Source organism: Hyaena hyaena, unplaced genomic scaffold (genome assembly GCF_003009895.1).
Source record: "Hyaena hyaena isolate Hyena2069 unplaced genomic scaffold, ASM300989v1 scaffold_769, whole genome shotgun sequence".
Taxonomy (NCBI): domain Eukaryota; kingdom Metazoa; phylum Chordata; class Mammalia; order Carnivora; family Hyaenidae; genus Hyaena; species Hyaena hyaena.
The window spans coordinates 891,032-914,551 of NW_024081401.1; the positions used below are offsets into that span (position 1 = coordinate 891,032).

A 23,520-nucleotide genomic window follows, 5' to 3' on the forward strand; every position below is an offset into this window, starting at 1 on the left:
CGAACTGTGAGATCATGACCTGAGCCAAAATCAAGAGGTGGATGCTTGACTGAGCCACCCAGGTGCCCCTATTTGCTCACTTTAAAGAAGAACCTAGATTGATGTTTGTTTGGTACTGTAATTGAAATGGTTCTATAAAAATTCTGTTGCTTATTTTCAAGCATGTTGGTTTCAGGCAATGGAGAAAGAAGAAGAAGAAAAAAGCCTGGTTGTTTATGATTTAATTTTCTAGATTGGGGTTGGGGGTGGTCTACTTGGCCATGATTAGGGCAGGGAGAGCTCCTGAGAAAAGGAGAGAGGTTTGCTGCTGTTCTTGGCAACTTCTTTTCAATATTTACTGAGGCAGTCCACGGGTAGGCAGAGGAGTATCTCCCTTCTCTAACTGGCATGAGCAAGCCAAGTTAGGAACTTGCTGGCCAATATCGCTGCTTTTTTGTGCAGAACAAAAGATGGGCTGAGTCTTGGTCTTTCCTCTGAGAGCAGACACTCGCGCAATTCCTAAAGTCACTCAATTTGTTTCTTGCCAGTGCCCACCTCACCCTTATTCCTAGCCCTGGCTGTCTGTCATAGGACTCAGGGAGGCTCCCTGGGGCAAACCCTCATTACCTCCCAGAGACACTATTCCTTAGTCAGTGCCTCCATCAATATGGTTTCATTTGTACTATATCTTGCAGAAGTTCCTTAAAGTTTCTGGACCAGAATCTGGAACAGAGAGGAGTTAAGTAAATGGGTTCAAATTATGATCTTTAAACAAGGATCAGAAGGCGAAACAGATTTTTACAGTTTCACCACTAGGTGGTGCCACCCAGTACTGAAAACAATGATTGCTATCTTGGGACAAACAAGAACCATTTGTAACTAGTATGAGGGCAAGTTTGTGAGTTCGTATGGAACTTGTATGCACTCATGCATATGTGCATGCATAGGTGTCTGAGCATGTGTACACATACAATTCTTGGTTCATGAGTTTACCCACAGAGCAATTTACCAGGGTGCACAGGTATGTGAGTGCGCACGCATAAACCCATGCACTCTGGAAAGAATGGGCATGAAGCTAAACGATATGAACTCAAAACAGCTGGCCTTCCAGCTGTAAGGTCTGAAACCCCAGTCCCTCAGCTAGGAAGGCAGGCCGTGCGGGGTGCAGAAGACAAACCCCACGGGAGAAATACGACAGTGCTGCAGAACGGCTTTTCTGACACAGTCACACATTCCTCCAAAGTCATCAGCCCTGCAAAGCCTGTGTCCATTTGGGACTCAAGAAGGTCTCAGCCATTTCTGCAGCCCCAGAGGACTGTGGTCTCTATACCTTCCTCAGAGGGCTCAAAGCAGCTAATCAAACACCCACTGTGGGATCCTATCTTCCATCCAGTTGGGAAGTGACCCTGCACTTAAAACAAACGTCATCTGCGCGCGCGTGTGTGTGTGTGTGTGTGTGTGTGTGTGTGTGTGAGGTGGGGGGCGTTCGTTCAGAGTCATTCACATCTGCACAGCCCTTTCCCAGTTATCTCTGTGGAAAGTCCCCAGCTGATCTTAGACTCTCACTCTGGACGGCCCCCTCATTCCAGGAATAGTGCTGTCTTGACTACCTGCTGTACAGAATAGCCCACAAAGCTGGAAAACCTTAAGCAAGTCCCTTCCCTTCTCTGGTCTCACTTTCTCTAACTCTCACTGAGGGCTGGTCTGGGTGATCTCGAGAGGTGCTTTGCGCTGACAGAAGCTCTGCGAGTCTGCAGTTTGTGGGGCCCCGCCCCGATTCGTGCTGGTGTGGAGTGGGAGTCTCCTCAGAGAAGGAGAAAGTTCTGTTGTCTTCCTCCTCCTCCTTCCAGCAGACTTCTCTCCTTAACAGGCCCTGAGGGAAGGCCCCTGGGCCTCCAGGGCCCCGGAAGCCATAGGCGGGAGCTCTCACTCCAGCATCATTAAAAGTTTAATTGGCCTTCCCTCTGAGGGTGAAAGCCCCAGGACTCATTAGACCTGCTGCCCTTTGAGCCCAATTTGGTTGAAGGGAATGTTTGGCATTTTCATCCAGAGACGGTTTTCACTAAAGGTTTGAGGTGTCCCTGAGAGAGCTCGTCTCTTTGAGGTCTGAGAGGGAAAGTCCCCGGAGGTCACCTTTTGCCCTGGCACTTTTCCAGAGGAGGAACCAGGCTGGGTCAGGGGACGGGCTTGCCTAAGTTAACACAGAGGCTGGCTGCTGAGAACATTCCTCCAGGTGGCAGAGGGATGGGCCCCCAGCAGGGAAGGATGGGACGGGTTGGGTGCGCTCACCATGGGGGGCCCCTGGGCGTCTATGGTCTCATAGGGCGAGACAGAGAGCTGTATGTGAAAAGGAGCTCTGAGGACAGCTTGACAAGCCCAGAGCAGAAAGGGCTCCCCAGGAAGGTAGTGGGTGCCCAGCCCCGAGGCACGGGAGCCGGATGGACAGTGCTTGTTTAGGATGAACAGAGGGGATTGGGGACCCGGAGCGGGAGGGGGGTCTGCAGCTGTTCAGGCCTGGCCTGCTCTGTAAATTCTCTCCAGGAAGGAATGGCATGTTGTTCCTGTTGCTCGGAAGGGATGGGACGGAGCCAGAAGCCTGCCGTTTATGGCCGGTCGAGACTGTTGAACGGGGAACCAGGAGGCTGGGACGGCGCCTGGCCTCTCTGAGCCCAGCAGTCCCCTCCCTGTGTCCAGCTTCCCTGACTCACTGAGCTCCTGAAGTATAGGCCAATTCATTCCACAGGGCCTGCCCCTGTCCTGGACGACTCTGACAGCAGGACCGAGAGCCAGAGACGCTCGAACGCGGAGGTCTCCCCAGTCCAAACTCCTCTGCAATATTGATGGCAACATGTGGCAGGGACTGGTTTAAGTGCTTTATAGTCTTTACTCCTTGAATCCTTAGAAAACCCTATGTATGGGGGAAGGTACTTTTTTTTTTAATTTGAGAGAAAGAGAGAGAGAGGACGCGAGTGAACATGAGCAGGAGAGAGGGGCAGAGGGAGAGAGAATCTCGAGCAGGCTCCATACTCAGCAGAGAGTTTGACTCGGGGCTCGATCCCACCACCCTGGGATCACAACCTGAGCCAAAGTCAAGAGCCAGACGCTCAACCAATCAAGCCACCTAGGCGCCCCAGAAAGTCACTCTTGTTAGCCATATTACAGATGAGGAAACTGAGGCACAGAGAGTTTAAGTAACTTGTGTACAGTCACAGAGCTAGTGAGTTGTATTGTTCCAGAACATAAGTTCTTACTTGCTATGCTGTTCTGTCTAAAAGAGGAGGGAGCTGAGGCCAGGGAGGGGAAGGGGCTGGCTTGGTCACTTGGCGGGTGGCAGGGATGGGGGTGGCTGGGCCTCTTGTCCCCAGCCACAGGGCTTTTCCTTCCACAGCCTGGCCTGACAGTTCCTCTGTCCCCACCCAGCCTCCCCATGGACCTCCCCGGAGTTAACAGTCGCCTGGCCTCTTGCTTGGCGGGCAGCTCCAGCCCAAAGAGGCTGCACCCACATTCCCTGGCTTCTCTCCAGGCTGCAGGAGCTGGGACAACAAAGTCCAGTGACTGTGAGGGCTGAGCAGAGGCCGCTGAAGGGGAGGTAGCAGCGGGGAGCTGCCGAGAGGAAGGACTGTCCAGCCCCCAGATGCTAGGCCTCCTGGGGAGCACGACCCTTGCGGGCTTGATCACAGGCACGGCTGTGGCTCTTCTGCTGTTGGTGCTGCTGCTGGCCACCTGCCTGTACCATGGACAGCAGGACCATGATGTGGAGAGGAACCGCCCGGCTGCGAGGAGAAACCGAGTCCGGTGGGCCCAGCCTTGGCTCTTCCCGGGCCACGGCCACCCGGGACACTCTCACTGTTTCCGCCATCCTGGCCACGTGTCTCACACGCACCATGTGGGCCTCCACCACCACCACCTCCACCGACACCTCCACCACCAAGCCCACCACCAAGCCCACCACCACGCCCACCACCATGCCCACCGAGGCCACCACTGACGCCTGTGAATGGCGGCCACTGCCTGCCCTCCTGTGGACCCCCACGCTCCTGTGCAGAAGGGCGCCTCTCTGTGGTAAACACTGGGTACTGTGCCCTGGGTCCTGCTTGGCTTCTTTTGCATACTACTCACCCCCCAGGGCACTATAAGGAGAGAACTGAGGAGCACTGGGGGTGGCCCTGTGCACACTGGAGGGTAACAAGGTGAGAGCAGAGGTGGTCCCTCAGAGACGGACAGCACCTGTGACTGTAACTCCCAGGGGACACCAGTGCATGTGGATACACAGAAGATGTATCTTGCTCCCTGAAGTGCTGTCTTCTGATTTACTCAGGCCTCTGGCCCGGGGTCGGGGGGCGGGAGGGTAGCTGGGAAGGGCCAGCAGTGCCCTTGTGTTTGGAGAAGGCAGGATGAGGCTGCAATGTCAGTTCACTGGTGCCTTAATGCAAGAAAATAAAAACCACGAGAAGAAGCTTTTGTGAAGAGGCTCTTGGTTGTACAGCTCCGATGGGAGAGGGATCGAGCGGCCAGGCATGTGTCGGCAGTACCCGGGGAACCCCCTTCTCTGATGGGAAGTGAGTGCCCAGCACTGGCAGCTTCTGTCTGGTGCTTGAGGGCCGGCTGTGCCCTGGGGGAAACGGCAGGCCCTGTGGTGCTCCAAGGGCAGCAGGAGAGAAAAGCTTGGGGCCTAAGCTCTGAGGGAGGATTTGGGGTTTGCATGCAGCCCTGCCCAGAGGGGTGGCTCTGGGCTTCTGTGGTACAGTCCAGGGGCTCAGAGAAGAGGGGGGAGGCCACCCACGTTGGTCACCAAGGGCTCTTTCTCCAGTGCTCTTTCCAGTGCATCTCCAGGGCAGACTGAGCTCTGGGACCTGCAGAAGCCCCAGTCTGTGGGTTGTATTGAAGGCAATATTTCCTTGGTAACTGAATCGGGGTTTCTTATCCAAGCCTTGCATCTCCAGCTCCCGGGCCCACTGGTGCCTGTGTATAGCAGAGGGGCTGGGAGGTTCTTTAACCTGGAGGAGGTGGTGCCGAGTTGCCTTGGGAGAGTGCTTGCCTCCTCAGGATCTCACTTTTCCTCTTCCCTAAAATGGGATCGATAGCAGAGACTCCATCTTGCCAAAGCCTGGAGGCATGTTCCAAATACCCCATGAATAGCTGGCACAATTCCACTGGGAGGAAGGAAATCCTGTTCTGAGGCCTTCAGCCCGTGCTTGGGTGGGAAGCGGAGAGAGCAGAGACTTGGGGGCCAGGAGAGGTGGTGGGGAGGGGCTTGAGAACAGGCCAGAACGTCAGGGGCCTGGTGACTCATTGGAACAGAACATCCTGTTTCTTTTCTATTTCCCAGTTGATTCTCTGGGAGGGTTGGAGGTGTGATGGGGAGAGGGAGGCAAATCCACACTGACGGCCCCACTAGATTTCTGGGCTGGGCAAGTGGGTCACGGGTCACCACGTATTGCTGATTTTACCTCTGCAGTGTCCTTCAAGTCTGCCTCCTCTCCCACATTCCCAAGTCTGTCTTAACTTGACCCCCGCCTCCCCTTAGGGGCTCCCGCCCACCTCCAGCCCCTCCCCTTTTCGAAGCATCTTTGCACTGAGGCCTGCCTGGATCTGCCGAAACTCCTCATTGCCCTAGGGCTGAAGTCTCTACCTCCCGGTTGGTTATTGAAGGCCCCCTGACCTGGTCCCTGTCCCTTACTCCTTTAGTCCCATCCATACTGCTCCAGTCATTGGCCCCAGAAAATACCTCGTACTTTCCCCTCTCTGTGTCTTTGCCCAAGAAGAATTTGTTGCTCCCTCCTATGTGGTTCTAATTTGTTATTCATATTTATTTTTGTATTTCTATTGGAACACTGAATACATCTGTCTCTTCCCCCAGAGATTTATGGCAGGATTCAAGGGCCCCTGCCCTCCCAGATCTGAGAAACTTTGAGGGCTCTCTGCCCCCAGTGCAGAACCAGCCCACACAACAGATGCTCAGGAAAAATTCTCAGAATGTCATGCTCTCTGGAAAAGTAAACATGATCGGAATAACCGTTGCCAGAAGTTTGGGGCTTGAGGGACACCGAGTATAGCAGTAGGGCCCCGAGGGGATTAGGTCTCTGAGCTCCTGGGGCCTTTGCTGAGGGGGCTCTTACTCCCCCTCCATCCCCAGTGTTGGGGGTCTGAAAAGTGGGAAATATTAAACAGATGGACGTGTGTGGGCCTACTGGCCTGGATGTCCCCTCTCCCTCCCTCATCTCTTTATGCAGCCCCATGCCAGTCTCGGATGGCTTGCCTTTCCTTAATGTGGCCTGGAGTCTCTGGGAGAGCTCTGTTCTCTCTGTTAGGATGTCTGCCGTCATCTTGGCTCTTCTGATGTTAGGGAAAGGAAGGGGTGTGTCTTTTTCTTCTTTAAAAAAATTTTTTTAAATAATATTTTTTTAATGTTTTATTTATTTCTAGGAGAGAGAGAGAGAGAGACAGCGTGAGCAGGGGAGGGTCAGAGACAGAGGGAGTCACAGACCAAAACAGCCTCCAGGCTCTGAGCTGGCAGTCAGCACAGAGCCCAACGCGGGGCTCGAACCCACGAACCGCGAGATCATGACCTAAGCGAAAGTCGGACGCTTAACCGACTAAGCCACTCAGGCGCCCCTAAAATTTTTTTTAATGTTTATTTATTTTTGAGAGAGAGTGCGCGCAAACAAAGGAAGGGTAGAGAGAGGGAGACACAGAATCCAAAACAGGCTCCAGGCTCTGAGCTGTCAGCACAGAGCCCAACGTGGGGCTCGTACTCACAAACCGCGAGATCATGACCTGAGCTGATCTCGGCGGCTTAACCGACTGAACCACCCAGGGGCCCTGGGGGGTGTCTTTTTCTGATCAGCTGACGATGCTGGATGTGGGGGACACATGTATCTAAGTGATAGTCATCTTGGGGAGTCCCGCGGCATCTGGGGCCCATGGTCAGGGGCTGTAATCACAGGACTACAATAGTCACAAGAAGAGGAGAAGATTCCCCACAAAACCCTTTAGCACAAGCCTCTCTGAGCAGCAGGCAAACATTTTTTAATGTCTTGATCTCTTTAATTCGCCTGATAATGCTGCTGCCACTTAAATCATGGGCCGGGGCTGTTGGGGGATAGCGAGGGCAAGGACCCTGAACTGAGCAGGCACTGTGGTCAAAGTGTCCGCACCTTGTCCACCTTTATCAAAGATTGTTCCTTTTGCCCTGGGCTTGAGACCCGTGTTGGTCATTCCATGTTGCGACTGACGACTGACGGTGTGACATCATGCAACTCCGAGGCGCTCTCGCAGCAGACTGTGTCTGTCCTCACAACATCCCCGGGGCCCTCTCATTGTGCCACACAGCCTCCATTCAACTATTGAATGTCTATTGTCAGAATGGATCAGAAGGCCTAGTTTACTGGTGAATCAGGGAAGGGCCCCAAAACTCAGAAACAGGTAAGGAAACCCATCCAAGGCAGAAGATAAGAGGGCTGAGCTATTGCCCTTTATTCCAGTTTTAAAATGCTGAAAAACACACATCTCCAACAGGTGGCCTCCAACTACATGCGCCCACAAAGAACAGGCAAAGGAGAATTCAGAGGAACACATAATTCAGCATGAAACCCAATTCCTCTGGTGCTGTCTCCTGAATCGGCCAGGTGATTTTGGTAATTGGGTCTGAAACTCTGCCCCGGGGCAGGTGCGTCATATTTCCCTCTCTCTGCTCTCTGGCTGCCCCAATTAATACAAATAATTCGATGGGTGCAGTTTCCTGCCGCGGGCCCAGCCTGCCCAATGCTGCTCACGCAGAGGAATAGCCCTGAGCTCATCCCGGAAAAGGAAAGAGTGATAATTTGACAGGCCTCATTTAGTCCCAATGGGCGCTCTCTCATCCTGCACTTAGCGCTTCCCAAAGCTGGCACTAAAGAAAACTCACTGGGGCCTTGGAGAACTCGCAGGAGACCCTGGGTCCGGTACCTAGAAGCGCTGTTCCTCGCTACTCGGTTTCTCAGAGTTTGGGCAAAGAGGGACTAGAAATCCGGCCTCCTTTCTGGAAGCGGGGTCGTCTCAGGTGGTTAGCTGTGGAAGGGCCGCGACCGAGTGGCCGTCGTCAGGACGCAGACTTGCTCGGTGGTCTGGCCGGCCTGACCCCTCACCCGGATCAGCGCGGGGCTGGAATGGCGTGGGCATGTGTGGGGGTGGGGGAAGTGCAGTCACCGAGGCGGCAGGCAGCCTCGCGGGTCCCGGGCCCACACTCACAATTGGAGGAAGGGATTCAGGAAGTTCTCTGAGCTGCTCAGACATCTCGGAGCCGTGTCCCAAGCAGGACCCAGGCTGCAGCGCCCAGGGATGAGTGTGCCTGGCCTGGCCCCTGGGGTAGCTCCCGGGTCAGGAGGCCATGGCACCACTGCCAGCTCTGTCGCTTGGAGAAGCCCGGGGTAAGTTTTCACAGGCAGGAAGGAGGGCTTGGGGGGAGGCCATGCAAGAGGGCGGCTTCGGCTTCTCCCGGAACAGGAACCGCAGGGTGAAGGAGCCCCATAGCGAATCACTGAAGGGGTTTGGATCCTGCCCTATCTAAATAGCGCTCTCCCAACCCCATGCAGAAAAGGATGCCAAGTGAAAGGGACCACAGGCCCCTGCCAAAGGCCCCATGGCCATTGTGGTGACCTAGCAGTGCCCCCAGCCCCCCAACCCAGCCGACCTGGCGCAGAGCCTTCCTCCCCACCTGCGTTCCTGCCCCTGCTCAGGTCCAGGAGCTCCGCAAGCAGCAGAAGCAGCCATAGGCAGATTCAAGGACTGGCCCGAGGTTCTTCTAGGGGCTCATCTCGTCCCCAGGAGGGGGAGTATTTTGTCTTTTGTCTGAGCAGACAGACTCTCCCGAAATCTGTAGGCGTCACCAGAGGGCCGGGTTGGCAAGGTTCCCTCTGAGCAAAGTCTTCTGTTCCTTCTTTCCAGCCCCTCCGAGTCCAGGAAGTCTTGCGCTCACATCTTTCAGGACAGCTCTTCTTCCAGAAGCTGCCAGTGGAGTTGACCACAGCTCTTGAAATCCAGACCAGAGGCTTAGAAAACAATAACAGAGACCAACCGAGGTCTGAGAGGCGCCATGAGGGGTGCCCAATGGCCTAGAAGGGCCGTGACCCAGGGCCTCAGACCAGCATCCACTTAGGAGACCACAGGGAGAGCGGCTGGAAGAGCAGGGTGCCTGCCACCAGCAGGGGTGCCCTGTTTTGGATGGGGAGCTGACGCTCAGCAGGTCAGCTGCCTCACAGGGCCATGGAAACAGCAGTGATCGGAGTGGTGGCAGTGCTGTTTGTGGTCACTGTAGCCATCACCTGCATCCTGTGCTGCTTCAGCTGTGATTCAACGGCCCAGGATCCTCAGGGGGGCCCGGGCCGCAGCTTCACAGTGGCCACGTTTCGCCAGGAGTCTTCTATCTTCACGGGGCCGGGTCACCATGCCCAGCCCGTGGCGGGTGCCCGGGACTTCTGGACCTTCATGTGAGGCCTGACGGTCCCCAGGATTTGTTCTGCTGGTGGGTCAGACTCACTCACCACCCAGCGAGCCTTCCCCGGGGTCCTACTCCTCCAAGTCTGGCATTCCCGTCCTTCGCTGCCTCTATTCTGCAAGCTCCTTGTCCGGTCCCATCCCATCTCACTTTGCTCTGCCCTCCAGCCTGGAAATCCGCAGCAGTGGGACCAAGTGGAATTCAGCTTGGACCCCTGAGAGCTCAGCCGGATCCTTCCCACAGGATGGGGCTTAGGAGAGGCCTGCAGAGTGAGCGACTGGGCAATGTCCGATTGCATGATGGGCCAGCTCTTCTGATTTACATGGGGGACTTAGATCACTGGAATTGATTGTAAACAGTGTTGTGTCACTCAATTTATCCCAGGATGCCTGTGACACTGGTTCTATTGCCACCAGAAGAAACAGCGAGCTCAAGTAGACGTTTTAACGTTTTTACCTACCCCTCTGACTGAGTCATTTCGTTACTTGCAAGTGCACATTGCAGAGAACCTGACGTCGAGAACTGTCCCCTGCCAGTTGCCTGAATCAGCCCTGAAATCCTGAAACCAAAAGGCTGCTACCTGGGAACACGTGATTTATTTTAGAGTTGAAAATGTATACCCCTTCAGAGGCCTGTCAAGAATCAAGAGAAAAAAGAAACTCACAGAAAGCACAAGATGTTTTATTAACAAGAAAGCCAGAAAGAAGACTTTGAAACATATTTCGAATGAGACTTTGTTACTGTATTCTTATAGGTCGCTTCTAAGAGAATGTGATTGACTTGTGTCACTTAGAAATGATAGAAAAATCATGAACTGAAAGATAATTCCAAATAAGCTGAAATGTTGTGTTACATTGAGAGCACGTAACAAAGCTCTTGTTTTCATCACAAATAAAGGGAGGCTCAGTTTTTATTACCAGAAAATCTGTTTCTCTGTACCAGGAAATAAAGGCTGTGCCAGGTTTAGAATATGGTTTGAAGGGTGCAAACTTCTGGCTCTCCTGGCTCAAACGTCTCCATCCAGCCCTGAATGGATGGCTCTCCTAGGACCTGCTTCTTGAGGGGGGAGAAACTGACCCTGACAGGGGTCTGGCCTCTACGGGTACCTAGACAGGCTGCAGCAGGAAGGGCTCTCAGAGAGAGGCTTGGGCTGGAGAGGTGCAGAGGGGGAAGGGGCCAGGGAGAGAGGCTGGCGGAGAGGGATGGAGCAGGGAGAGCCACTGCCCAGGAATGGAAGCTCCTGGGAAGCCTGACTTGGTCACTCTGGACCTGAGAGCCCCCAAGCAGGGTCTTCGCAGATGCACAGGGGAGGAAATTGGCTGCAAAGAGGACCCAGAGACTGAGTGAAGGGAACAGTTGGGTGTTGTGTTCCCCGCAAATGAGCACTAAGGCACAGTTTGGGATGCAAGATGTTTATAGGGATCAACTTCCATGAGGGGAAGGAGGAGAGTGCAGGTTTCGATGGAAGGAAAAGTCAATTATGAAGCAGGCCCTTGATATGTACCTCCCACCTCTACTCAGCTGCTGAGTGCTCCCCGCCCTCTTCCCTGTCCCCTAAGGGTTGACCTCAGTCACAGCAGCCCTGCAGCTGAGGCTGCCCCTGAAGTGCTTCCTTGAAGGATCCTGGGTGGTGCATCTCCAAAGAGCTCAGCAGGGGCCTGTTTGCAGAGGTGCCCAGATATCAGAGGTGGCCAAACATGTCTAGACACAAAGATAGACCCAGGCACGGAAGCTCCAGGTGGGCAGAGACAGCAGTGCAAGGCCTGGGAGGGGGGGAAAGAGTAAGCCTTGGTTTCTCTCTGCCCTCTGGCAACGTCAGCTCTGTTCCAGGTCAGGTGCCTTTCAGCTGGACCAGGTATCAGGACCCCAGGCCCAGAGCTCTGTCCCTGTGCTGCATGGTCACAACCTCCCTGGGTCAGTGGAAGGAGGGTCTGGAGGTTGGAATCGCAGGACTCTGAAAACAAAGTGACGGTAGGGAGCTTGACCTCACTCTGCAGGTGATAGGCCGTGTGTCAAGTCCTGAGGTTTCCTCACTTGCTCACTTGCTAATCTACCCACTTATCTAACCACTATCCATGCATCCATGCATCTATGCATCCATGCATCCATGCATCCATCCATCCATCCATCCATCCATCCATCCATCCATCCACCCACCCATTCATCCACCCACTCCATCTATTCACTGTCTTCCTTCCTCACTTACTCATGCATGTGCTCATTCATTCTGTCGCTTGTTCTCTTATTTAGTCATTCACTCCTCTATTCAGTAAACACTGGCTGAGCACCGACTGTGTGCCAGGCTCTGCCCAGGGAACACGGGGGCCAACCAGACATGGCCCCAGCACTTGGTGAACTCCCAATTCACTGACCTGGACGAGGCTGCAAATACCACACTTAGGTGCTCAGGGGAGGGAGAGCTGGGAGACCCAGGGAAACCTGGCAGGAGGGGCCCTTGAGCCAGACTTGCAGGAAAGAGGGCACTTCAGCAAGGAGAATTTGGGGGAGGGCGTTCCAGGGGGAACAGCACTGAGGGCACATTCAGAGAACGCGTGGGGGCAGGGAGTAGGCAGTTCCGCAGGAGGAGATGAGGATGGACGCCAGCTAGCTCCCGACCGGAAGCACTTCTTGCCACACCTGAGCAGCACGTGTCTGGGCAACAGATGACAAAGGTGACAAAGAGGCAGCCTTGCTTGTCAGGCTGGGCAGGTATGGTCTTTCCTAGTGTGTGCACGCGTGTACACACACACACACACACACCAGCTTTGCAATCTGCTCTTGCTACAGAGGAACAGCGGTCCTGCAGTAGGAGCTAGAGAGAGTAGGTCTTTAGAGACTCTGGGCAAGGCCAACCTCGAGTGGAGCCGGGCTCAAGGGTGTGGGAGAAGCTGTCCCAGAGATCAGGGAGTTTGAGAAGAGAAGGCAGTCAAGGTCAACCACCCTGGAGCAGGCTGATGCGGAGCAGCTAAGGAAGGGACAGCAGGGTGGGGAGCATATGCGGCAGAGAAGCAGGGAGTAGAGTTACCACATTTAGCAAGTAAAAACGCAGGACATCAGTCAATTTTAATTTTAGATAGACTCCCCAAATAGCAGAAGTATGTCCCATGCAATATTTGGGACATACTTATACTAAAACATTATTTGATGTCTATCTGAGCATATATTTTAACTGATGTCCCGTATTTTATCTGGCAACCCTGCAAGGGAGAAAGTAGTTCTCGGGGGGGTGGTGAGTCAGCTGGTTGAAAAAAATCGGTTGTGGGGCCGGGTAGCAACCTTGAGCACAGAGAAGAGACCTTGAGTTTTGCAACATGAGGGTTGACAATGACCTTGGTGAGAACAGTTTGAGTGGAGTGAAGGGAGCAGCCTGCACAGTGGTGTGCGTGTGTGTGTACATGTGTGTGTGTGCAAGGGCAGTTGAATCAGTGGGAGCTGAGGAAGGGGAGCTCACAGTTGAAGATAATTTGAAGGGAAGAAGAGTGATATATTTCTACCAGAGTGGCAGCACACTGAGGGAGACACATTTTGGGAATGAGAGATTGAGCATGAGCTGAGCAAGGAGGATTGGACAGGGAGACACTAACAGTACACCAGCAAGGATGAGACCCGCAGAAGGGGTCCCCAGGATGGGCCTGGGGTTCGGAGCTCAGGAAGGGGGTCAGAGGGGCCAGGGCTGGATGGTGGGGTGCGGGGATGCAGATGCAGGCTGCATGCTTTGCCTGGGGGAAGGGGAGGGGGGAAGGGAGATAAGCCTGTCATGCCAGATGGTCTGTTTTCCCAGCAAAGCGGGAGCATCTGCCCAAAGATGGAGTAGCTGGGAGTAAGGAGAGTGTGGCATGATGACCCTGAGACAGGAGGAGCAGCTTCTACAATCCTCCATGTGCGCGTGGAGTCTGTGGGTGCAAGAGTGTGTGTGTGGGGGGGTGATGTGAGGCAGAGTATCTGTGTGGTGTGTGACCATGTGATGTGTGGACTAGCGTGTACGTGTGTGAGGTGTGTGTGGTATGTATGTGTGTGTGTTGTGTGTGTTGTGTGTGTTGGCCCAGGTGCTCCCCCTCTTCTGCCCTGCGTGTAAGAAGAGGGAGAGGCTGGCAGGAAGCGTCTGTCTCCCAGAGGAGGGGTGGCTACTCGGGGACAGACACAGGTTGGCACTAGAATGCTAGCAAAGCAGGGGTGTTTATCTGGTGTCAGCAAGGGAAGGGGCTGCTCAAGCTCATCCGGGAAATCTGAGGTGGGGCCTCACATGAACCTGGTGTCCAAATCCAGGGTTCTCTCATCCCTCTACTACCACTCCTAGCTCCTCTGCATTGGACTTGGCTGCGCCCGAGGCACTCTGCTTTCCATCAGCTCGTCAGGGCTCACAGCCACCCCATCACCTCCGTTTTGTACTTGAGGAAGCTGAGCTGCCCACCGGGAGGCACTTTGAACCAATGCCTCCCAGCAGTGCTGGGCAGCAACCCTCAGGAGCACGGCCCAAGCGTCCTTCCCGTCCACAAATGGGGTCTACCTGCAGCCAACTCTCAGCAGACCCGTTCCATACCTTCCGAATGAAGGGGAGGCCGGAGCCCCTGGGATCTGATTTGCCCTGCGTTTCCCTGGACAGGAGCCTTACTCACGTGTGGATCTCCCTGGATCTCTGGCTTCGGAGAAGAAAGGGGGTGTTTGCCATACCAGTTCTAAGGAGCAGCGGCCTCGCCCAGACAATCGGCTGTGGAGGCTGCACTTCTGCGATAACAGACCTCCGCCTGGAGCCGACTCACCACAGCCTCCCTCCCTGAGGCTTCACACCTGCCTCTCCACACACACCTTCCCCCTCATCTTCCTCAGCTCCTCTCCCGGCTCCACCCCTCCACCCCAGGGCAAAGGGCAGGGAAAACCCTGCTGTTCCACCCAGCTGCTCCTTGCCCTGCCCCCCCCCCCCCCCCCCCCCCCCCCCCCCCCCCCCCCCCCACCCAGACTGGCCGCCTCTGTTTTCCTGGTTGTGCAGCAGAGGTAAGGATTCCCTCCTGTTTGGTCTAAAAGGTGCGACTGAGCAAGCCTGAAGTTCCTCTAAACCCAACTATCTGGAGGGGCTCACCCCTGCCCTGTTTTTCCTGCACATTCTTGGCCCTGCAACCGGGGGAGGGGAGGGGTGTTTCTCTGTGGGACTGGCTGGATTCTGGAATTAGTAGGCCATGTGTTCCGGAAGAGTACCTTCCTTAAAGGAAACCACTTGTTCCAAGGAGTAGAAAAGGGACATTGTGCCTCGCCAGGTGCCCACGGTCCCCAGGACATACACTTGAAAAAAATCAGACACAGCCAGACGCACCCGCACACAGACTGTTCGTCTGGTTCGTTTGTAACAGGAGAAGTCAGAGGCAGCCTGTTCAGGAGGGGGCTGGTCCGGCAAATGCTAGCGCAGCCGTAACATGGAACATAGGCTTGAAAACAATAAGGTACATTCAAACCCGTTAACACGGAAGGATATTCATCATATATCAGTGAGTACAAGGTGGAGTAAATTAGAGAACTACACGTGTGCTGTATGTAAAATTGTATTTTTGTGAAAATACACGTAGCTGCGTAATAGAGGAGCGGGGCGTATCCAGGTGGTAACTAGGGTTTGTCTCTGGGTGAGGGGGGCTGTTCGTGGGCTTCAAATGTTTTCCCTTTTTGTTTATCTATGTTTCTTGCAATGAATGGTTTGCTTTTGAATAAGAAAAGAAACAAAGAAAAAGGAATACAATTTATTTTTAAATTATAATATAAAGCAACTCCAATCTGAATGGAGATCCAAAACCATAGTCACACATAGAATAGAAACGGTGACAAATGCTTAGGACACACAGACAAGGATAGACACACACACACACACACACACTCCTCTTCTGCCTCATTCACATGGGTAGTGTGGGCAAGCCCTGGGGGGTAGGGGCATGGTTACTAAGTTTCCAGAAAATCCTGGGATCTGGGTGTGAAGGTCACTGTCAGGACTGACTTCTGGGACCAAAGGGTGTGTTTGGTGGTGGAGATTGTACAGGCAGTGTCCGGGGACGCAGCTTACGGGAGAGGCCTGGCTGTCCACACACGCACCCTATGTCAGGAGACAGCATGTGGATCCTGGTCCTTGGCTGCAGAAACTGACAAGCAGCTCGTTCCCCCCCCCCACCCCCCCCCAGCGCTAGAGGAGATGACAGGGCCCTCAGCTAGGAGGGCTTCTTTACCACCACTTAGGACTTCCAGGCCGAGGCCTTTCTGGCTGCCCACAGGCCCCACTTACGTGGTGCATCATATAGAAAGGCCTTCTAGCCTCAAGAATGTCTGAGATGCAGGTGCAGCGGCAGAGCCCCTCAGTCCCACCCTCCCTGGGACCTTTCCCCATCCCCACGGTTGCCGCCTCTTTGTCACCTTTGTCATCTGTTGGCCAGACACGTGCTGCTCAGGTGTGGCAAGAAGTGCTTCCGGTCGGGAGCTAGCTGGCGTCCATCCTCATCTCCTCCTGCGGAACTGCCTACTCCCTGCCCCCACGCGTTCTCTGAATGTGCCCTCAGTGCTGTTCCCCCTGGAACGCCCTCCCCCAAATTCTCCTTGCTGAAGTGCCCTCTTTCCTGCAAGTCTGGCTCAAGGGCCCCTCCTGCCAGGTTTCCCTGGGTCTCCCAGCTCTCCCTCCCCTGAGCACCTAAGTGTGGTATTTGCAGCCTCGTCCAGGTCAGTGAATTGGGAGTTCACCAAGTGCTGGGGCCATGTCTGGTTGGCCCCCGTGTTCCCTGGGCAGAGCCTGGCACACAGTCATCTGCAAGAGAATTCCCCTTTGGGTACAATATGACATAGTCACGGGTTCTGGGGATTAGGAGGTGGACGTCTTTGGGAGACCATTACTATACCTACCCCAGATACCAAGAGCCTGCGGATGAGAACAGAGCCCACCTAGGAACCTTCTAAGGAGTTTAGATGTATGTCTGAGAAAGATCCGTCTGAGGCCCAGGCGGGCAGTGGTGCGGTAAGGACAGGGAGGCCAGGCAGAGGACATTACAGTGGTAAAGCCCATGTTTTTGACTTTCTATTCTTCTGCATTGTTTGAATTTATTTAACAAGTGTTGCTTTTTGTTACAAGTAAAAATATTTTTTTAAAAGATGGTGCAAAGGTTAAGAAAAGCAAACTTAGCTGCTACTGTTCAGAAAATAGCTGTTATTTCCAAAAAGAGCTCAGGGCTGAGGAATGCCAGAGCTCTGTTTAGCAAGAACATTCCGGACTCAGATGAACAAAACTGATTACCCAGCTGAGCTCACACAGAAACAGGAATGAGACAGCATGAATCCTCATGGAAATGTGGAGTCACCCAAGCCCTCCTGGCCTTTCTTTAACAGATGTGACAGTTCTGAAGATCGGAAGTTCAGAGAGGGGAGCGGACATATGCCTCTCCATTTTGTGGCAGTGCCAGACTGAAATGCAACTTTCTGGCGCCTATTTCAGTGAACTTTGAACTTGCACACAATTCAGACTCCCCTTTTTGTAATATAACATAACTTTCATGTGAGGAATAAAACTTTCTGTGTCCTACTGCCTGATCCCAACTAGGTGTAGAATGATTCCACTTTAAACCCAGGGTCTTGTTTCCATCTTAAAAGGGACAGGCACCGGCAGACAGTCCAGAAGAGCGGCCAGGAAGTGTGGAGTCTGGGGATCCAGTCCTTGCTCTCCCCTTGGGCTCATGTTAGAAAGGTTGTATCAGGTGTGTGGATGTCCTCTACCTGTCCAGCACCTAACCCTGTACAAGCTGTCCCAGGTTTGCAAAGCTCTCCGGCAGCCTTGTCTCAAGTGTCTCCCGCCACACAGGAGAGCAGCATGAGTGGCAATGAACTTGTAATTTACAAGTGAGGAAACCGAGACAGAGAAACCTAAGCGACACAGCAATTTGGCTGCAATGTTCAGGACAGAGTCATATCTGCTTATTCTGTCTCCATCAGCCAGAGCTTCCTTTTATGTCTGTTGTATTTTCTGTATCTAAGGTAGACACTTGTCTGATGGTAAAGATGGGCTGCTTGAAAAAGTTTGAAAATCAGAGATCCAGAGTAATATTCCCAAATTCCCAACTGATACTAATATATTCAGCAGCCAAGATGGACAAATTCCACTTTCCAGGAATTCTCAAGATTTCCGAAATCATAAATCATTTCACATATTTCATAATACTTATTTATGGCCTTTAAAATGAGTGACCATAATAATAAACTGTGGATAATTTTCTTTTTTTTTTAATTTTTTTTTAATGTTTTATTTATTTCTAGGAGAGAGAGAGAGACAGCGTGAGCAGGGGAGGGTCAGAGAGAGAGGGAGTCACAGACTGAAACAGGCTCCAGGCTCTGAGCTGGCAGTCAGCACAGAGCCCGACACGGGGCTCGAACCCACGAACCGCGAGATCATGACCTAAGCGAAAGTTGGACGCTTAACCAACTAAGCCACCCAGGCGCCCCAAACAGTGGATAATTTTCTGATAGTATGATACTGAAAGTTTCAGAAGTTTTCAGCGAATAACACAGCTTTATATTATTATTATCATGAACCAATATACTGTGACAAGATTATTTTAATAACATGTAAAACTGATCTCTACCTGATGCAGACACGGGGATATAGAAAGTGATAAAAGGAAGGGAATGGTAACTACACAAAATTAATGCCAAATAAAATCACTTGAAAATTGAAAGCACCGCAAATATTTGATATTTACAAGTTATCATTTACAAAATGAACTTTAAAAACACAAAGCACAAATTGCTCTACCTGAGAGTCTTGACATTTGCTTTGAGACAAGTGTTCCAGATGTAGAAAATTTTCTTTCATTTTGCACTAATGTTGGTTGAATTAAGACTGTGTCCTAAACATCTTTGAGTTGGGCATTAGGGTATGTGTTGTTTCAGTCCCTGAACTGATAAAGTAAATCTTTTTTAAAAATTGAAGAATAGTTGACATTTATTATTATGATTTTGAGTTTATTTATTCTGAGAGAGAGAGAGCGAGAGCACAAGGGAGGGGCAGAGAGAGAGAGAGGGAGAGAGAGAATCCCAAGCAGGTTCCATGCTGTCATCACAAAGCCTGATGTGGGCCTCAGACTCACAAACCATGAGATGATGACCTGAGCCCAAATCAAGAGTTGGACACTTAGCTGACTGAGCCACACAGATGCCCCTAGTTCACATTTATTATATTAGTTTCAGGTGTATAATGTGGTGCTTCAACAATGAGCTACATTACAGAATGCTCACCACAATAAGCATTGTCACCATCTGTCACCACACAGTTATTACAATATTATTGACTCTATTCTTTATCCTGTAGTTTTCATCCCCATAACTTAACTCTTTTTATAACTGGGAGTTTGTACCTCTTAATCCCCTTCTCCTAAGTTTGCCCCTCCCCCCACCCTAAGTTTTAATTCTCATGGGAGAAAACTTTCCCCAGTATTTCTAGATTTCTCAACTTACTTTAATTAGGATTGGGCTTTGGAAAAACATAACATTTCTGAGAAATGCTGGGAAGGAGTTCTTGCATGGGAAGGCTAATCGAGAAGACCTGAGTTAAAAAAAAAAACCCATTTGCTTGAATGGTCATGATTCCACTGGATACATATTTTTTTGGTCCCAATTTTGCCCACGGTTCATTGATCTTATTTTAGGAGATTTTTGCTGTGGGATCCTATACAGCTTGGTGTCAAGTTTAGTGATTTTGCAGAGAGGCCGACCACCAGGGTTGGGTCAGTAATCATTGGACCTTGCGTCTGATCTCACACACGTGTGGCATCAGCTGGTGTCAGCACAGCTAGTTTTCCTCCAGCTTCAGTTTCCCCTTCTTCCTTATTTTTTTTTAAAGTTTTATTTATTTATTTTGAGAGCGAGAGCAGGAAGGGGCAGAGAGAGAGGGAGAAAGTCCCAAGCAGGCTCTGTCTTGTCAGCATGGAGCCCTACGTGGGACTGAACTCAACAAACCATGAGATTATGACCTGAGCCGAAACCAAGAGTCAGCTGCTTAACCAATTGAGCCGGGCGGGCGGCCCTCTCCCTTCTTCCTTGTTATTAGAAAAGGGACAGCAGCAACACAGCCTCTGCCGCATCTCGGAATGACTAATAGAAGGGGTGTGCAACTTCTGGAGAATGTCCTGAAATAGGGAAGGAGTACTGTTCTTTGCCTTTCCGCTTCCATCTGGCCAGAATGTGGATGTAATGGCTGGAGCTACAGAAGTCACACCTTGGGATGGAAGCCCCGCATGGTGGAACAAGGTAGAAGGAGCCTAGCTAGGTTTCTGATATTGCGGGACACCATACCTTGCCTACTTCCAAGCTGGTACACCAGAGGGAAATAAGCCATCTTATCTAAACCGCTGTTGACAATGAGGTTTCTATCACTCACAGCGGGAACAAGTGAAACAGTATACTAACCCACTTTTTTTTTTTTTCCCATTGAAAGCACAGCCCACTGGCAAGTGGCTAAGGAAGGCCACTAATGGAGTGAGATCAATGAAAGACCTCAGCATTATTCAGCGACTCAGGAGGCGTCTGGGAGGAGATTTTACTAAAAGGTATGGATGATATCATTTGTAATCTAAGAGACTGTGGCTCCCTGGATGCTCACTGGGGGGTTTGCCAAGAAGATAGATACATAAGTGAACTTCTGTACTGCTCTGAGCTGGTTAGCCTGGGAAAAGAATTTTTCAGACTTCTGATTCTTCACAGGATCTATTCACAAATGTCTGATCTTAACATTGTAGCAAGCAGAGCCCTGGAGAGCATAGAAGTACTTTATTGCCTGCTGATTGGGAGTGTTAAGTACGAGCTGAAGACCCAGGGGGTTCAGCCCAGGGAAGAGATTAGGGGAGGTGGGCGCTGAGGATCTGAGAGCCGCTTTCACACATCAGAATATAAAAGAGCTTTGGCATATTCTTGGAGACTCTCAGTCCCAAATCAGGACCCGTGGGTGAAGGGTGCCGATTCTGCCTTAAGTTACAGGAAAGCCTTTTTCCCAAGGCTAGAAGGAGGTGGACAAGGGGAGCGCCTCTCCTCGGTTGTAGGTATTAAAGCAGAGGCTGTTGCAAAAAGAATTCGTCGACTGAAGAGTTCCTGAATTTCAGTCTCCGCATCGGTACCTGTCCATAACACTTTCCAGGTCTCATTTTCCTATTGAGGAAAGGAAACACCGTGGTGCATTTTTTATAAAGCTAAATATTTGCAACTTGATGTACATTTCCTTTATTCTGAGATGTTCTTTATTAGTTTTGTTTTCATTATTCTGAGATTATGTTCTTTCTATTTTGGGGGTGTTAAAATGTTTTTTTGTTGTTGTTAGACAGCAGGCGGTATTTGTTATTGTTTAACATCCTAAATCAACAAAATCAAATCTTGATGACTCCACATAAGTCTCCATCAAAAAAAAATTTACATGACTGTGAAATCTGGATATCTGGTCACCACTGGCAAGATGGACCATATCACCCTCAGATGGTCTCAGAGTTGACCTTTCAAGGAGCTGTAGTTAATATGAGTGGCCACTAGATGACACTCTTGTCTATAGCCAGCAATTAGATAATTTCATTGTGCGAGTAGAGAAATCCGAAATGGTATCCACTTGCTTTAAGGTAGAAAAAGTGTTCATTTTTCCACACATAACTACTTTGGGATAAACATTAATTTTTTTATTAGCATTTGAAGACAAGACTAATTTTCAAGGTTCTATTCTTAAAATTGAAATGATTACTTTCCTAAATGCTCTAACTCTCCAGTATTCTCAGAAATTTAGTGTACTTACCAACAAACTCTTTCTCTCAGTCAAGAGGCTTTTGTGAGCCTCTTAACTACTGATGTCTTTATTCATGTGAGCAGGGACTACGTCATGTCCACTTTGACAGAACAGACAGCATCTAGCATGATGCCACAGTAATATAATGCTAATAATCTCAGTTTGTCTAGCGGTTTACACTTTACAGTGTTCTTACAGTTTACTCCCTCTCAATGGGAATTCAAGTTGCACAGAATGACTTTTTTTTCCTGCTTCCACAATTTTCTCTCTCTCTTTTTAAATTTATATTCAAGTTGGTTAACATACTGTGTAGCCTTGGCTTCAGGAATAGAACCCAGTTATTCAAGAGAACGACCTTCTCATTGTACTTCTTGTGAATCTAATGCACATTTTTCATAGTGAAAACTTTGTACCTCATTCATTAATTAAGCAAATATTTATGTGAGCATGTTAGTTACTATAGCAATAAACACATCAGATGAAGTCCATTCCCCCATGGAGTGGACATTCCAGTGGGGAGATAGTCAAAAAACAAATGAGGAGATTGAGTAAAGAGTGCTACGGGGAAGAATAAAGGCTTATGGGAATGGGAGGGTGTCCATCTCAGGTATGTAAAGAGGGGGCCTTTGTGCAAAGACCTAAGTGATGTGAAGGACAACACAGTGTGAGGATCTGGACAGAGCACATGCCAGGTCTTGTAACAAAAGAGAACTGGGAAGTTTGACATCAAGAAAGGAGCTCAAAAGGATGTCAGCTGGAGGGGAGGCTGAAGAGGTAGACAGGACACAGACCGTCTGGGAATTGGAATTTTATTCCCAAGTGTGACAAGATGCCATTAGAAATGTGCTTTGAATGCTTTGAAATGTGAAGACTGGCCTGCAGGGAAACATGTACACCAACTGAATTGGCTCCATTTGAATACATTTTGGAGGAGCCAAATGGGACTTCCTGCTGCCTTGGATGTAGAGGGAGGGGGAAGAGTCAATGAGGATGATCCATAGGTTCTTGGCCTGAGTAACTAAGTTGGTGGTGGTGCCCCCATTTACTTAGATGGGAAAAAATGGGAAAGAGCAAATTGGAAGAAGTGCACTGAGAAACTGAGAGTTCTGTTTTGGACTTACTAGATTTGAGGCTTTATAATACATCCAAATACAGACGTCAAATAGGCAGGTGGTTATTCTAGTCTGGACTTTGGAAGATGGGTTGGGGCTGGCAAAGTTGCTGTGACATCCATTCTTGTGGACTTCTGCTATCTGGGTAGCTTAGATACAACAGGGTCTGTTTAATTTACTCTAATGACATTTAGAAATTTGGCACGATAGGAGCACCTGGGTGGCTCAGTTGGTTGAGCATCCGAGTCTTGATTTTGGCTCAGGTCATGATCTCGCAGTTTGTGGGATTGAGCCCTGCTTTGGGCTCTGTGCTAACAGTGTGAAGACTGCTTGGGATCCTCTCTCTTCCTTTCTCTCTGCCCCTCTCCCCCTTAAAATAAATATATAAGCTGAAAAAGTTTAACAACAACAACAACAAAAGAAATTTGGCATGATCTCATAATATCTTCACTCCATTTCAGCTGGAATATTTAGTAAATTCTACATTTACCAAAGCTGTCAGACATAAGACCAATATGTTTCAAAACATACAAACCATAGGGGCGCTTGGGTGGCTCAGTGGGTTAAGTGCCTGACATCAGCTCAGGTCATGATCTTGTGGTTCATGAGCTCGAGCCCTTGTTGGGCTCTCTGCTGACAGCTCAGAGCCTGGAGATACTTCAGATTCTGTGTCTCCCTCTCTCTCTGCCACTCCCCTGCTCATGCTCTCTCTCTCTAAAAAATAAATAAACATTAAAAAGTATTAAAAAAACATACAAAACATACAAATTTACAATTCTCTATACTTGATCTTAGCCAAAAGGCTGAGAAATGATTAAAGATTACAATTTTCTATTAAATTGACTTAAGTAAGTTAAAAGTTGTTTTGCTTCTGAATGACTGTTGTATGTATATCGCTTCTTGGCCTTTTGGCTAAGATCAAATGTGAATGACTGTTGTATCAACCTTAGAGACCTTTCCATGAGCTGCTGGTGAGACTATCATGGTCCAGACAGAAGCAACCCCCTTCTAGGACTTAGTCCTAAGGAAATACTCAAAGAAGTAGATAAAATTTTCTGAACAAAGATGTTCATCTCATCATTATTTACAAGAAAAATATTGGAGGGGTGCCTGGGAGGCTCAGTCAGTTAAGTGTCCGACTTTGGCTCAGGTCATGATCTCACGGTTTGTGGGTTCGAGCCCTG

General features: G+C 50.5%; 2 protein-coding genes across 2 annotated transcripts; both read left to right on the forward strand.

The window, feature by feature from the left end:
- Positions 1 to 3,600: 3,600 nt before the first annotated feature.
- HRCT1 (histidine rich carboxyl terminus 1) lies at positions 3,601 to 4,435 on the forward strand. The gene has a single exon (XM_039218575.1). It carries the CDS (start codon positions 3,614 to 3,616, stop codon positions 3,965 to 3,967), a length of 354 nt encoding a protein of 117 aa, XP_039074506.1. The 5' UTR covers positions 3,601 to 3,613; the 3' UTR covers positions 3,968 to 4,435.
- Positions 4,436 to 9,204: 4,769 nt separating this feature from the next.
- Positions 9,205 to 10,365, forward strand: SPAAR (small regulatory polypeptide of amino acid response). The gene has a single exon (XM_039218576.1). The coding sequence runs from the start codon at positions 9,223 to 9,225 to the stop codon at positions 9,448 to 9,450; it is 228 nt and encodes a 75-aa protein (XP_039074507.1). The 5' UTR covers positions 9,205 to 9,222; the 3' UTR covers positions 9,451 to 10,365.
- The last annotated feature ends 13,155 nt before the right edge of the window (positions 10,366 to 23,520 follow it).

Coding starts and splice junctions, on each gene's coding strand:
- HRCT1 (XM_039218575.1), top strand. CDS start 3,614: ATGCTAGGCCTCCTGGGGAGCACGACCCTTGCGGGCTTGATCACAGGC.
- SPAAR (XM_039218576.1), top strand. CDS start 9,223: ATGGAAACAGCAGTGATCGGAGTGGTGGCAGTGCTGTTTGTGGTCACT.